At 40.4% G+C, this 16,591-nt stretch overlaps 1 protein-coding gene across 1 annotated transcript in view; it reads left to right on the forward strand.

The window, feature by feature from the left end:
- LOC147722670 (cadherin-9-like) overlaps positions 1-7,712 on the forward strand; it is a 976,253-nt gene extending 968,541 nt beyond the window's left edge. The window contains exon 12 of the mRNA XM_086965167.1: positions 5,538-7,712. Within this exon, the coding sequence (XP_086821293.1) occupies positions 5,538-6,028 (491 nt within the window). The 3' untranslated portion in view covers positions 6,029-7,712. The remainder of the gene's footprint in view (positions 1-5,537) is intronic.
- The last annotated feature ends 8,879 nt before the right edge of the window (positions 7,713-16,591 follow it).

Consider the following 16,591-nt stretch of genomic DNA (forward strand, 5'->3'; position numbering starts at 1 on the left):
ATATTATCAAGCCTGGGTGATAAATATATCGCCGCTTTATCGGCAGGAAACTGCCGATAAAGTGGCGATAATGGGCTTGATAATATGCTCTATGGAATTCCAATCGAAGCACATGTTAGATGTCCTTCACATTTAATATGGGCTTCGATTGGAATTCCATAAAGCATATTATCAAACCCATTATCGCCACTTTATCGGCAGTGTCCTGCCGATAAAGCAGCGATAATTTTATTGCCCAGTCTTGATAATATGCCCCATTGTTTTTTTGTTAAGTCTAGGCGTTGTTAGGACTCACACATACAAACAAATACAGCAATAATTTTACGGCACATTGATCACATAGGGAACGGTTTTTTCCATGAGTCAACACAGAATGTATTGTTCTTAGCTGGGTGCAATAGCCTTTGCATAAATCTCCTTGAAAAAATATAAGGAATCATTTTAATATGGTTATAAGGCTGAACAAAGAAACTTCTACAGCTGTCAAATTGTATCCTTCTTGCATATGTTTACATTCAAGAAAAAAGCAACTTATAGTGACACAATAATAGCTGATCATGGCATAATGTCAATTTTAATAGCCCGATTACGACTTTTCAGGGGAGGTAACTCGGCTATGTAAAATGCCACGCCACCGCTCCGCCGAAGGTCACCACCGCCAATCTGCCAGACTATGACCTTTCAGTAGTCTGGCATGTGGGCGGGGGGGGGTGTCCCATAGAGGTTCCTCTAAGGCCACGGTGCCTTTGAAGAAGGCACCTCAATGGGAACGCACTCAAGGTTCCTGCATGGCATGGAATCAAAAGTCTATGCAATACAAGAACATATGTGCACAGAGGGGCACATGTTATGCGGCTGAGGCACAGTGGGGTCCTGTAGGTCACCCTTTGATTACTCTTCTCCAAAGTTTACATGGAGGAAGTAACTCTGTGTAAACCCTCAAGCAGAGGAAACTGCTTGGTGGGATAGTGCCTTTCATGCCAAGCATATTGCTTCCTCTGACAGCCACTTCAACGCTAGGGAAGGGCGTTTCCATGGCAGAGCCAGAGGTCCCAGGGTGGTCCGACCGCCCTACTCCTAATGGGGTGGTCGGACCACTGTTGCAGTGGTGGCTAAATCCGCCGCCACTGCTCCACCCAGACTCGTAAAAGGACCCTTAGTGTTAATCACTAACTGAATTTTGTATCACTTTAGTAGTACTACAGTGGTAGTACTCACATACTCCAAAATGCTTTTCACAAACTTGTATGCAAAGGTCTTTGCGTCTCCTATATTTTCAGAGTTTCTGCATGTGTAAGCATTCGTCTTTGTAGTAAATGTTGGAGTGATGGAGGAGTGGCTGAAAAATGGTGAACACCTTTGACTAAATGGGAGTTTAGGAATGAAAAAGGAGGGATTAAGAAAGGGGATTAGGCTGGGACATGCCCCCATCTTTATAAGAGTATTCCTACCTCTATTCACAAACTGCACTTCTAAAATTACTACAGCCAAAAGGGACCCAAAACAGTTGTAAATGTACCCCAGCTTAGACCTGAGGTCATATTTACAAGGGGATGTCACCACCAGAACGTCACTTTTTGCAACATTCTGGTGGAAATATGCCCTTCTCCATAATTTATAAAGCGGGGTTAAGCCACTTTTTGAGGCTTAGTGCTGTCTTACAAATAAGGCCCCTTTACACGCATCACTTAGCATGAAAGGAGCATGCAATGAGTGTTGCTGTGGGTGTTCCACAGCAACACCCATTGCTTTTGATGCTGACCCAGATTACAAGGAGGTGTAAATCTGAGGCGGCGCAAAAAACTAACTCCATGCAACAGCAAACGTTAGAATGGTGAAACGAGGTGAAATGCTTTGATTTCTCCTTGTTTTTTCTTTTTCTATGTGTGCTGAATTCTCATTCTGCAGTTAACATAGAATTAGCAAATCACCATTAGTGATTGTTTATGTGCAGGAAGGTACAGATTTCTGCACATAAAGGATCATTCCCTTCAGTGCAGGCACCTTGCACTATGGTGCAAGGGTGCCTGTGATCGCTCTAGGCAGCTACATTTAGCACCAGCGCTAGGGAAAACACAGGGGTGCTTCGTATTTGTGTGAATACAGTGCATCCAAGTGTTTTGAAAATGTCAGAGCTTGGCAATGCTAAATTGGATGCAGCTCCACAATCTGACATTTTATTGTAAAAATGCCCCCCTGAAGTGCAGCAGCACATATGGCCAACCACTGGTTCTGCAACACTCTTCCATAGAAAATAATGTAGGGTAAGGTAGATACTTGACATAGAACACCAGAGTAAATAATGTTTGGTTTAATATTCAGTTTTTTACTTTTTAAACAACATATTCAATTAATTTAATGCTAAAAATATGTATACATCGAAACACTATTTTACTGTAAAATATTTTAATAAGTTTTTAAATGTAATAATGAATGTAACTTCATTTTTTAAATATATGAATGTAACTCTATACATACCTTTTAAAAACTTTTAATACATAAGTAATGGATATAAACACTTTGGGATTCATGTACAAGGCCCTGTGCGCTGTCAGAACGTCACTTAGGTTGATGATCCGGCAGCTCTCACTGCAGAACCATATCTACAATGCCTCATAAAGCCACACTGCGCAGCTTTAGATGGCCTAGTAGATTTGGACTTAGGCAACGCAGCACACGTTGCTGCGTTGCCTAACCCTGCTATAGGGAGGCTTGCCATGCCTGTTACGGTGAGTGTTCCCATGTAACATCCATTGCATTTGATAAATTCATTGATTTACGAAATTTCGTAAGCCTGGGAGTGCCTCAAAAGCCTAACTATTTGAGTTAAGGAAGGGCATGTACGGTATCTTCCATGTGTATCCTTCATGTGTCCCTCTTCAGTTGTCTGCTGTAGGGTTGGAATGTAGAACTGTGAAATGGGAATCTCTTGTATTGAAATTCTTATATCTGTCTATAACATTGGAGGCTTTTGTGATCTATTACTCTGACTACAAATGAAATACATTCCACAAACACTGAGATGTCCAATGAGCATTGTTCGCTGTGGCTGACAATTTTGGGGAGCATTTTAAAATGGAACATAGGCAACGTAATTAATGAGTTCCACAATCAAGAGTGCCATTATCTTGTGCTTCATATTAGGGAAATAAACATCCCTGCAAGTAGTGAAATCTATTACTTCTATTAAATCTACCACATGGCATCTCACAATAGCCGTAAATTACCATAAAACCATAGGGCCAAATTCTCATATTTTCTTTGACAGACTCCATAGTCAGTGAACAACAGTGCAAAGGATACACCACGCAGACACTTAAGAAAGTCTGAGGCAGAAGGTAATTACATGTGTCTCACCCTATGATGTAAAAGCGAACTATGGTCTTCCTCCTTACAATAACCAACCCTTTTGTTCCCAATCCTGTTTCTAAAGACAGTGTCAATGAGCTCTTTCAGGTAACCTATACAAGGGGTCGCCCTTGAGCAGATACAGTCATCATATTTTAGATTTCACACAATAACCTTACTGAAGCTATTGTTACAAATAAGCCATGCCAGGTTCCTGTCCAAAAGAGACCCTGAAAAGATTTCTTATCGAAGCACTATGACACTTACCAGTGTAGTAAGGCCTTTCATTTCAAATGTACACAGAGGTGACCAAATTTCCACAAAACGTTAGTCCGCCCTTAGGAATTTCTATCTCCAAACCCTCTGAGACACATTTATTTCTTGTGAAACATCTGACCTATTCAAACCCTACAAGGTCCACTCCATGCAGCCATGACCTGAAACTCTCTGATGGATCTTCATTTGACTTGATACTGTTATATGGATTAATAACTATTCATTTATATTTTCAGAGTGTATTCACCATAGTTTTAGTGATGACGTTGCTTCCACACTGCGAAAAATTCACTATGTAATTTCTGCTGTACAATATGATGATTCCCGCAATTTGACGATAACTGCTTGAAGAAGCGAGTATTTCAAATGTCTCAAAGGAATTTAAGGCCCGATTTACTACTTGTGTGACGCAGATTCGGAGCACAGTGTTGACCTGGGATTTACTATCCAACGGAAATCAATATTTCTGTTGAAAACTATCCAAGAGTGACTCAGAGTTGCACTATGCACTACTTTGCACCATATTACGTCAGTGGGAATTTCTGTGTTTGATACATGAACATTCATATGCAACCACCCTTGGGTTTTGATGCACATCCCTATTTACCAACATTCATAGACAGGAATTTGCACCAAAACCTTATGCCTCCTTGACGCAGGTGCAACAAGGAGAAATGTTTACATTTCTCTTTATTTTTCCCACTTTGCAATTGTGCTGAATTGAACAGCACGAATACAAAGTGGCAGAAGTATTAAAGCATAGTTTCTGTACTGTTAGTCTACTTTCCAGTACAAAACCTATTCTTTAGAAAGGTGTGTGTTTTGGCACACAGCAGCCAAAGGTGTAGGAGCTCTGGGGAAGAGAAAAATTCAATATATCATAATAGATTGGTACATTTTCTCCTCACTTTCTTTGATTCAAGGCAGCACAGCAACTTTGGTTGTTGTGCTGCCTTGTGTCAAACATTACTAAATCTATGCCTAAATCTATAGCTATGCCTTATTAAAATAATTGCTCACATTTTACCACAAATTCATCTTCTGTCACACATTTTGATTCTTTCCAATGTATCAATGTATGAAAAATATATGCTAGGGAGGTACATTTTGCTTGTATACAAACTTCAATCAAGGCAATATAAGAAGTAGAAGGGCCAGTTATGACTGACAAACAGGCTTTAATGGTATTAGGCAATTCCACCATCAGAGTAATGTTCTAAATTAGACATGAAGAAACAAATATTGGACTATTGAAGTAGCGGCTCCTGGAGCGAGTGCTGCGGGCGGAGGAGGGACAGGGTGGGGGTTAGTAAACTCCGGCATGCGGCCGAACAGAGGTAAGTACATAAATAAAACAAATTACATTGCTTGTGCTGCTTCGCCATTTGGCGTTGCAGCGCGCGCAATGTAATTTGTTTTATTTATTTATTTATTTATGTACTTACCTCCGTTCTGCCGTATGCCCTAGTTTACTACCCTCCACCCCGCCCCTCCACCGCCCCACCGCCCGCAGCACTCCCTTCAGGAGCCACTACTAGAATATTGGATCAAAAGGCCAAGCATTTTTGGCTCTCTGCTACTTCTTTGTCACCACATGAACAACTACCGTATATGGGGGAAAGGACCCACAGCTGTATGTAATCATGATATTAAAATAATCAAAACTTACTTCCGTGACCATATAAACATGTGGTCGCAGGCTGAATGCGTTTCAAAAGTCATGAAATGCCAGGGTGACTTGCAGTAACCTCATTTAGTAAAGTTTATGTCTCATAATAGAAAATGCTTCAAGTACTATACACTTAGATTAATGGAAACACTTTTGAAATATCAACACCTTGCCCTTCGACCAAGGTATAATTTGCTTTTAAGGTTTAAATTCATAGTAACTAAAATGCCCCTTCTCTTTGCAGTTCTTGTGGTGCTGTTCGCAGCATTGAAGAGACAAAGAAAAAAGGAGCCCTTAATCATTTCAAAGGATGATGTGCGAGACAACGTTGTAACCTACAACGATGAAGGTGGTGGAGAGGAGGACACACAGGCCTTCGACATTGGCACGCTGCGGAATCCAGAAGCTAGGGAGGATAACAAAGCCAGAAGAGATATAATCCCTGAAACAATTTTTCAGATTAGAAGGACTGCACCGCTGTGGGAAAACATTGATGTGCAAGATTTCATCCATCGACGTCTAAAAGAGAATGACATGGACCCAACAGCGCCCCCTTACGATTCTCTAGCAACCTATGCCTATGAAGGAAATGAGTCCATAGCGGACTCTCTAAGCTCCCTGGAATCGGTCACTGCAGATGGCACACAGGATTATGACTTTCTCAGTGACTGGGGGCCGCGGTTCAAGAAGCTTGCAGATATGTATAGTGGTGATGACAGCGATAGGGACGTCTAAGCAGATCTCACTCTGATCATTGCTGACAGAAACTATGTGAAATCCTGCAACTGATATAATTTTTGGGCCATTTAATACAATTCTGAACTATTTGGATAGGTGATTTTATTACACCGCTTTTGCATCTACAGTTTTTGTGCAATGGTAAACTCTTGGATACATACATCTATTGGATGTAGCAATGTGATCTCAATAACAGGTATTTACTGTAAAGTGTGACTAGATTAAGTGACATGTTCTTTCTCGCGGAAAGCAAAATGTAAGTGTTGTTTTAAGAGTTCACTTAATCTGTAAATCCACGTAAATAATTGCGAATGGCTTGAATATATAAAAGCAAAATACACCCTTTCTGCCTAAAAATGGAAAAATGATGTATCAGTAGTGAAACAATGCTGAAAAGGCTTTTTGTGCCTTTAAAATAAAGAGATGGAAAACTTTTTTTTCAACATTTTGTTTGCTTCTATCAAAATCTCATTGCCTTCATTATAACCTTGAATATTGTACATAGATACACACCAGGACAAAATCAACAAAAACAAATATATATTATTTGAGAATTACTAAGTGATATCCCTGCCCTATTTATTGAATTAAAATAATGTCTTTGTGTGTGCTTATTCCTAATATTTTTATATCTGTATATTTATATTTTTGTATATTTCTGAAATAAATTAGCCTTTATAAAGCCCCACCATTTTTTAATGAAAGAATGATCAATGTATAGGAAAGACACATGAATTGCTTTTTGCTGTTTTAAAAATTTAGAACAAATTACTAGCTTTATGCAAGTGATTACTCAGATAGGTATTTGGTAGCCTACCTTATTTCAGCTAGAAGTTGCCTAATTCTTTAAAATGCAACATGCAGTTATAGTAGTCTACATTTTCGTTTGTGGTGATGTATTGAAAGAGAAAAAATCCTAGTAAATGTTTTGTTCATCACTAATCATTTGACAACGTTTAATTGTAAGAGTACCTTCCGGGCACTTGTTGACACACACTGACACCAATTAAAAATAAAGTAAATGCACGTTTATATCTGACATTTTAAAGTCAGATAGATTCAAATCTTTTATCGTATATATTTCTCCTTCATTGCAGTAAAGACAATTAAATAAGGAATGGCTGTCACTTTTGTTTTTACAAAAAAAAAACAAGAAATGTTAATGCCCACTCTAAATAACAAATAAAACATTTTATTGAAGAGTAGCCTGCCAAAAAAGTACCTTTGGGGATATGTGCTGTCCATCAAATATCAAAGAAGCCATTTTGACAGAAACATGGGAGATTTATAATGACCATTAGAATTTTTTGGACAATGTTTATTTGTGTTTATTTATTAATTACGTTGAAAACCTCAGTAACTAAACTGGAAGCAACTTCAGAGTGTTTTGGAAGATGCAGAGGCAAAATAGAGCCTGAACAGCAGCATCAAAAGAGAGAACAAGAAAGATGCTGACCGCCACAGACGAATTTCAATCTAATACTCCAAAAAAAACGGACAATATGTCACGCCTTAAGTGAAAGCAAAAGACACGTAGCAGTCCCAGTGTGGTATGGAAATTATTGCAATATAAAACAGCGGATACTTTAAGTGATTCGAGTTACAACCTATTGTCTGGAGACAGACTTCAAACTTTGGTCAGATTGCAATGATGCTGTATTTGAGTGCGTGAGCTTTTCTCTCAAACACAATCATTAATTACATTTGAAAATGTATTCGAGTGTGTTGTAGAGAATATGACTTACATTGTATGACTTTCACGATAAAATTTGCTTTTCTGTGGAAATGAAATACTGAAGCCTAGGAATCATGATCATTGACTTCAATAAGGCGAAGCCTGGGAAACCAGCTGCTACCTCTGGCTTGACCAATGTGAACCCTGCTATTGACCTTTCAACCCTGGTCTCATGGCTTACGAAAGCAGCGGCAGGAACTTTAAGGTAACAGTTCTCTAAGTGTCTCGTTTACTTTCTCTCATTTCTTTTCATTCACCTTTTCTTAGGCCCTACTTACAAATGACCCTTTAATTGGTGTGATATTTTCTTAGGCCCTCCTAAAAAATGACCCATTAATTGGTGTGATATTTATTGCATGTGATAAAAATGACTCCGGCAGTCCGAATTTATAGGGTGCGATATATACATCCCAATCATGAGTTTTGAAACTATAAAATGTATGCTATTTTCCAGTACAAGTAGCTTTTGGAGTGGTAATACCAGGCATCATTGATTGATAAAAATCTGCAGGTTTTACCTGCAAATATTTAGCATAAAACTCATAATTGTGATATGTGCTGTTACCATGCAAATATTCTGGCATCTCTTAGACCAGGTTATATTAAGGATTTTGAGGACCCCTGTTTGGGCCTGCTTTGAATTTGATCACCCTTTTCCTGCTAAATGAAGCCCACATGATGCTAAGAAAAATGAAAGTATATATTAAGCTTTAGTAGAGTCACATGTAATCACTTAAAAAACGTCTTCTCCAGGACAACAAAAATCCTTAAGGTGACACTTTAGAGACAGTGGGACATAATATCAACGGCAAGCGATCAATGGCTGCGCTTAGCGATAGATTTCTTATCGCAGGAAATTAACACCATGCTAGCGCTGTATCAACAACGCATAGCGCGATGGCGATAATTATCCCTGCAATAGCAGTGTTTTCCATGGAACATCGCTGGTTTTCCAGTCCCCATGTTAGGTACCCCTTAGTCAGGAATTTAACAGATGTTAAATTCCTGCGTTAAGGCATACTTAACGCGATTTAAAATATCGCTAACCCTCATTGTCAATATGACGAAGCTGGGTTCGCGTTATTTTCCCATGGTGTATAGTCAGGCACGCCTCCTTTGCATCTCATTAACGATGCGATGGGAGGCGTGCTGATAATGTGATAATATTATCGCTGCTTTTTGCACAAAAACGGGATCTAAAGCGGCAATAATATTATCGCCGCCCCTTGTTGATATGCCCCAGAGTGAGTGGTAGGCAGACAGAGAGAGCGGTTTAGATCAAAATAAATATTTGACAGAGGTCAAATAGAGAGAAGATCATTTTTCCAGGAGCCCCTTTGGAAGGTCGGGCCCTTTGCAACTGCCTTCGTTGCCCATGCCTTAAACATCTTTGCTGTTATAAAGGACCTTAGTCACTGAACAGTAAGGAAAGTCTGCAGAGTGGCAGGAACTACTTTACATCTCTGAAAGAGTGCATTATGTAAATCATGGCTTCATCGGAGGAAAAGAAGAAAGGAGTTGAAGCCCCGAGTGTTTGATAACAATGAACCTCCCTGACTGCACTGAATGGTTATTGTTTTAACCTTTTATACTTCTCGTTTGGAGTATGCTAATTCTTTTTTTTTATGCAGGTGGAATTATTTTAGTTGCCAGCAATGAAATGGAAGTATATTTCAGGGCGGATTTGTTACGCAGTGGTTATTAGCAGAATGCATAACACACACACATACTGTTCTATTTCTTGTGGTCTCTCATGTGTAAAGCATTAATATTCCATGCATTATTTCTAGCTCTCCTACGGAAAATACTCGGCGAGTCTCACTCTTTTCATGCTATCTCTAGAGCATGTTCTGAAGTACTTGGAGCTCAGTCAAAATACTGCTACATGGCAGTCCACATACCTCTGTTCGGGTCCCTATTAAGGGGAAGTTCTTTTGCGACCACTGTCTTCAGTCATACCCCATACCTGTCCATGAGAAGGGACTCATCTGTCCCCACTCATTATCTGTACAGACGTAGTTCCAGGAGTAAGCTTTAAACTGGAAAATAGCAGTAAAACTGGCATGTGCCTCCTTGGAAACACCCTCTACCAGTAAGCTACCTAAAGTGCTTTTGAATCCTGAATAACCCTAATTACTGAGGTATGATCTTGTCCAAGAAAGTGCGATGCTAACACATGAGCAAGGAATTTGGTTTCATTTTAATAACAGCATGCCTTTCAGCAATCAAAAAAAAGACATTAAGATGTAAAAACTGTTAATGGAGAAGAAATATAAAAATAAAACCAAATAAACCCATTTATTTCCACCATGAACCAACCTTTACTTTATTTCAGGTACAAACATGTTTCAACATTCCACAGCGCTGCGACTGCAGTAGGTCACTGTCCCCAATATACAGGGGGAAACCAAGTCTGAACAGAGAATAGCTACTGCAAATCCAACTTAAATATGATAGATTGTCAGACTTAAATGAATCTCATGTGGGCATGGCTGATTGGCATGTAGTACTGAAAATGTGCTACCAAAAATTTGGATGCATCCCTGGGTAGGGCCCACCTTAGGTTCTTAAATAAGCAAACTCCTCTCAAGTATGTGTTCAAACCATTTGATCAAAATTTATTGCATATTTTTCTTCTATTTCGAGGCGTTTTAATTTTTTATAGGAATTCTTTTTCATTCCATTATCATAAATTTTCCAAACGATTCACATATGTATCATTATGCTCCGATGCATTTCGGGCGAATGTGCCCTTCTTCCGGGAGCTCTACAACATAAAGGGTATAGCATCGACATGTAAAACAAATCAGAGTACCATGTAATAAACAATCATTATTTTCACACTTATTACACACGTTTAGTGCAATTTCCCATGTGATCAGTGGTGTGTTCAAAAAACGGCAAGTGAGTGAAAGTAAAAAGCAAGTTTCAAAGACTCACATGTCTTTAAGCGTAAGCTGTGTTTAAGCTGAAAACAAAGTGCAGCGTATAAGTGAACATTGCTATTAAAACCTTCACACGGGCTGTAATTGAATCGCGGCGTTCGCCGACCTACTTATACTGCGGTGTAAAATCCTGCATCGGTAATCGGTTCCGTCAGCTGTTGCTGTGTCTTAAGTCAAGACCTCCTACTTACAAACTCGGAAACGGACCCTTTTGACGGCATTTACCTGGGTCCCTTTGACTCTCGCCAGTACTCTGCCAGTGTCTCCGTGGGGGCAGCGAGGTGGAAAGGGGCGCAACAGAACATCGAGCAGCCTCCTGCAGGTCTCCCCCGCCGCCGCTGCACTCTGACATCCGTGCGCGGCCGCCGAGGGGGGAAACTACAAGCCCCATCACTCCCCACGGCTGACCTGACCCGGCCCACCTAAGGATTTCGCGCCGGGAGGCGCTTGAAAAGGCGGAGAGCGGTCCCGCGTCGCGGGACGCGCGCGGGCTAAGCCCGTCCGTGGACTGCAGTGGATGGGCGGGCCACCCCTCTAACTTCTGTATTAAAGGTGAGATTGAACTCTGGAATGCAAAATGGGCGACAGCAACAACATTGATGCAGAAAAGAAGGCTGTTGACACTTCTGTCTCCCTCATCACTTCCTTTGAGTCAATGATAGACTCCGCTTTTAATGAAATAGTGGAGACTGAGCGAAGGTTTTCTATGGGTTCCCTTCCCACTATTAATAAAACGACTCTCACGAGTAGTACTAGCTGTGCCAATGGAGACGTTCACATAAATCCGGAAATAATTGTGGTTAAATCGTCACATCCCTTTGTTGATGTGCCCACTATTTTGGATGATGAAAATACTGTCACTTACATAGCACAAGATCCCGCCTCTACAACTGCAGCGGCAGTAATGTCTAAGTCATCACTGACAGTGACATCCCCAGTTTCCCCCCAGACAGAGAGTGTCTCTACTATTATAACAGCTTCACAGGATGATGTTATTAATTTGGACACCACTGACTTCAGTAGTAACAAACCGGGGAGGGAAAAACGCAAAAGAGGCACAAGTAAGCAAACTGCTAACAAAAGGAAACAGCCCTTATTCCACAAAAACCAGCCCACACCGCAAAGTCTGTGGAATAAAAATAAATCTGCAGGGGCACAAACTGTCCTTACAGAGGATAAAGATTCCGCTGACAGGGACAGTATTTTTGATGCATCTACTACTCATCTGTGCGGGAATTCTAAAACCATATGGACCCAAACTGCATTGATGGGTGATAATTACAATCTATCGAGACAGAATGGGAACATAATAGAAACCATAGTCGACACCATTTTTAACCGGATTGAAAAGCAAATGATCAGTCAGTTTAATAATATTTTTAAAAGACTGGATAGATTAGACAATCTGGTCAAGACTGGGGAAATGAAAAGGAAGGGGTCAATTATTTTGGACCAAGTTAGAGCAGATCGCCTCCTGAAGGAATTGGAAACTACAAACAATATACTGTCATCAAAGAAACAGGACACCACCAGCACCTTGGGTGGGGTATTGAGCAATTCTGCATCTTCATCTCCATCTATTGCGTCATCAATAATCAAACCCACAGCTACTAAAAGAGGGCCAACTATGAATAAATCTAACTTAACAAAACCGACTCCTATACCTGCTCCCAGGAATGTTGTTATTCCAACTACTCCTAATATTCCTGTTCCAAACAGCAATAATGGTCCTATCAAACCAACTGCAGCTTCAAACTCGACTGCTGCTAATAACAACGTGGTGACCGGCTCCCAAGGGTCTATTAAACCTTTTAAACATCAAGGACCAGCCTTACATTTGCCACCAGATGCTTGTCCTTTTGTTTTGGTTCTAGCGGGTGTACCACCATTGAGGGAGGACCAGGGGGAATCATGGGTGCAACTGCGAAATAAGAGCATAGACTGGCTGACTAAACACAAAGGTGTTGGATTCGACATCTCAAGAGAGATTATATCTGCACGTAGGGTATCGTGGGTTGGCCCTTTACTCAAGGACAAGGAAGGAGACTGTATAGTTCTTAACTTTAACAACCCGGGGACCGTAAGAAACCTCCTTAACAGAAACTGCAACTATTCAACCATCTCTACTGTTGCAACTATGTTACCATTGAGTTACTTTTATAGACAAACGGCCACACAACCTCGCCCACAATTTATGCAATTCACTTTGCCATCAATGCATTTCCAACCACCACCAATGCATTTGCAACCACCACCTATGCATTTTCGGCCATCACCTATGCAATTTCAACAACCTTATTTCCCATTTCAAACGTATAATAGATTTGCACCCCTTTCGGATCTGGATATGCAAGGCTGACCATCTTCGACCACTTTTGTCGAACTACCTCCGACTCCGTTATCCAAACCCGTGACTGTTCTTGAATCCTCGCATCAAAGCACCCTGAGAGAACCTCCTCAGACCCTTGCTCTTCTGCCTTTGGACTCTGAACTATCCTTAGTTAGCTGGAATATAGCAGGCTTAAAATCTAAACTGAAAATCATAGAGTGGCACACCTGGGTTGATAATAACTGTGACATATTGTTGCTACAAGAAACCTGGAGCACAACATCACCAACAATTGAGGGTTTCTGTTGTTATAATCTTAAGGCTTCCCCGTCTCACATGGGGCGACCTAGTGGGGGGTTATCTATTTGGTCTAAAATAAAATGTGGGGTACAAACTAAGTTGATCCCTACACCAGATAATTGTTGTTTTATGGCTATAAAGTACATTAACAGATTGAAATTATGTATTATCAATTTTTATAATAATGATTTTGTTAGCCGTCCAAATGGTAATTTTATATTATTGTTTAATTTTATAGATGAAATTATGGGGGGGCAAAAGTACGGACCCTTTGATGGTATTTGTATCGGTGGGGATTTTAATGCACATATGTATCGCCATAGTCCAATATGTAAAAATGGGGAAGAACTGAAAAATCATATAGCCTCCCGTGACCTAGTCAATGCTATGGAAATTGTAGGTACAAGTGCAAATAATATAACAACCCCCACTTTCATAGGTCAGGGCTGTGCTTCCACAATAGACTATATTTTCACATGCCCAAGTTTAGGTGAAATAATTTTAAAAGCAGAAGTCGTCTGTTCCATTTATAGCGACCACTACCCGCTTAGAATTAATTTACACAATCCCCAGACCTCAAGGGTTGCAGCAAAGCAAGAGGTAGGGCCTCAAAATCTAGCATTATCAACGGACAGACTGAGACTAGTATGGAAGGGAGCTGACAATAAAGGTATTCTTTCCAGAGTAATTAAAAAACACCCCGAGACAGTTGAGACTTGCCTGTCTTACACAAGTCCTAGTAATGAGGTGGTTGGCGCTTTTGGTGATTTATGCGGGGCCATTAGAACTGAATCCTCCAAACCCGCAAGGCAGAACATCGCCCAGGGACCCCGCTGGTTTGATTCCTCTTGCTCTAGGGCCAACAGGGATTTGAGGGCAGCACTTAATACCAACCCAAGGGACTATCAACTCGTGAGAGAATTAAGATCAAAATATAAAAGTGCCTTACGAATTAGATCGGAAGCCCTAGTAATTAATCACTGGGAATCCCTCACGCGTACTGCCAAACTGAAGGACACAATGGGTTTCTGGAAAAAAGTTAAGTCTTTAAGATCTTTAGGTTCTAACATCAACCCAATTAATAGCAATATAACAGGCGAGACGTGGGTAGAACATTTCTCCCAAATCTACGCCTTATCAGCTACCCCTCTAGACACTGTCCCTTTACCACAGAGCGCTGAACCTTTGATTTTCTCACTACTAGAGGTTGAGGATGCAATTATGGATAGTGCTAGTAATAAAGCCCCAGGCCCTGATGGCCTTTCTATTGATCAGATAAAATCTGAAATTAATTTCTGGGCCCCTCTTTTATGCAACCTATTTAATAGCCTGAATGACAGCTCAATTCCCGATTCCTGGTCGAACAGTGTCATCATCCCTATATTTAAGAAAGGTGACAGGTCTGATCCCGCCTGTTACCGTCCGATCTCACTGATCGATAATACATTAAAAGTCTTGGGAAGGGTAATTTTTAAACGGATAAGGGACTGGGCTGAGGATAACAACGTCCTCCATTGTAGCCAACTGGGATTCAGAAGTAAAGTAGGAACTGTTGAACAATGTTTAAATTTAAATCTGATTATGGCTAAATATATCATTGTCAAAAAATCCCCTCTTTATTTAGGTTTTATGGATTTGAGTTCTGCGTTTGATTTTGTTAATCGTTCTAGGTTGTGGTCACTTTTGCTTGATTATGGTTTAGACGACTCACTGGTGTATTTTCTTTCTTATTTACATAGGGATTTAAAAGCGCGAGTACGAATTAATAATGACGGCGATTTGTCCGATGATATCCCTATTAGCAGAGGAGTCAGGCAGGGCTGCGTACTCGCCCCACTGCTTTTTATCTTATATATCAATAGGTTAAGTAGCACTTTGAGTGAGATCATTAAGGATGTTCCAATAATAAACGGTTCCCCAATTACTACGCTACTCTATGCAGATGACGCTGTATTAATGGGGCGTACACCGAACGCTTTACGCATTTTAATTTCTGGGTTTGTTACCTTCATGTCCGATCTTGGTCTAAACACCAATTTTAAAAAATCTTTTATAATGAATTGCGGACCAAAGAAGTATAACATCACATCAATTAAATCTGGCAACAACACGCTAAAATGCACCAGCACTTTCCCTTACTTAGGGTTGTTATTCTCCAACTCAGGCTTATGGCATCAACATGCTGCCCTTGCGAGTAACGAAATTGGCAAATCGATTAACTCGATCCTATCCCTACGTCAACCAAAATTGGCTGACGTTGTCACCCCCCTTCTTACTATCTATCGTACCCAATGTCGACCAACTGGGACCTATGGAGCCGAAGTATGGGGCTACTGTAACATCTCGGCCCTCCAGGTGGAGGAAAATAGATTTTGTAGAAGGGTGTTAGGGGGAGTCCCTTGTGCTCCCACTTTGATCTGTCACAACGAACTAAGGTTGCCATATATTGCCGATTTTATTAAGTCGAGGCCTGCCCTTTTTTGGATTAAAATATGGCTAAATCCAGCGGCAACATTAACACGCAGTATCATAACTGACTGCTTGTCTAGTGATAGATCTCATTATATACCTTGGCTTAATGCAGTTAAAAACAGTTTGCAGCGCGTGGGACAAGGATCTCTATTTAGTTCTCCTGATTCTATTATACCCGCTCACAAGAATAGTATTAAACGGGCACTTATGGACTTATATACTGAGGAAAGGATGACCTCAGAATCTATCAAACCAGTGGTTAGTAGATATCTGCGCAATATTGATTTAGGTGTTGACAACTCATGTAATTCCATAAGATACTTGTCATTGCCTATAGGAAGATGGAATCGGAGTCTCTTATTTAGGTTCCGGGAGGGAAGCATAGTCTATTTGCTTAGCTTTCCTATTGGCTACAACAAAAAATTAGAAGAGTTGGACTGCCCTTGTTTTCAAGGTGGAAAACAAAATTTATTACACTATTTCTTCTTCTGTGGCCACTATAAACTGTACACTTGTCAATATTTAAAACCAATCCTCCGCAAGTATAATTTACGAGATTCCATTCCCGCTCTGCAATTTTTGCAAATGTTACACAATGATGATGTCATTTACTCTGTTAGTTGTTTCTTAAAAGCCTGTGTGAAATCGAGGGCAAGTATGGAACACGGCTAATGGACAACAGTACTAGGCCATCCCATGTATCTGTGTACCCTACTATTGTACTAGCTACTAAATAGCGACTTCACTGTACATGTGTTTGGTTGAATCAATTTCTGTGG

Source organism: Lissotriton vulgaris, chromosome 4_1 (assembly GCF_964263255.1).
Source record: "Lissotriton vulgaris chromosome 4_1, aLisVul1.2, whole genome shotgun sequence".
Classification (NCBI taxonomy): Eukaryota; Metazoa; Chordata; class Amphibia; order Caudata; family Salamandridae; genus Lissotriton; species Lissotriton vulgaris.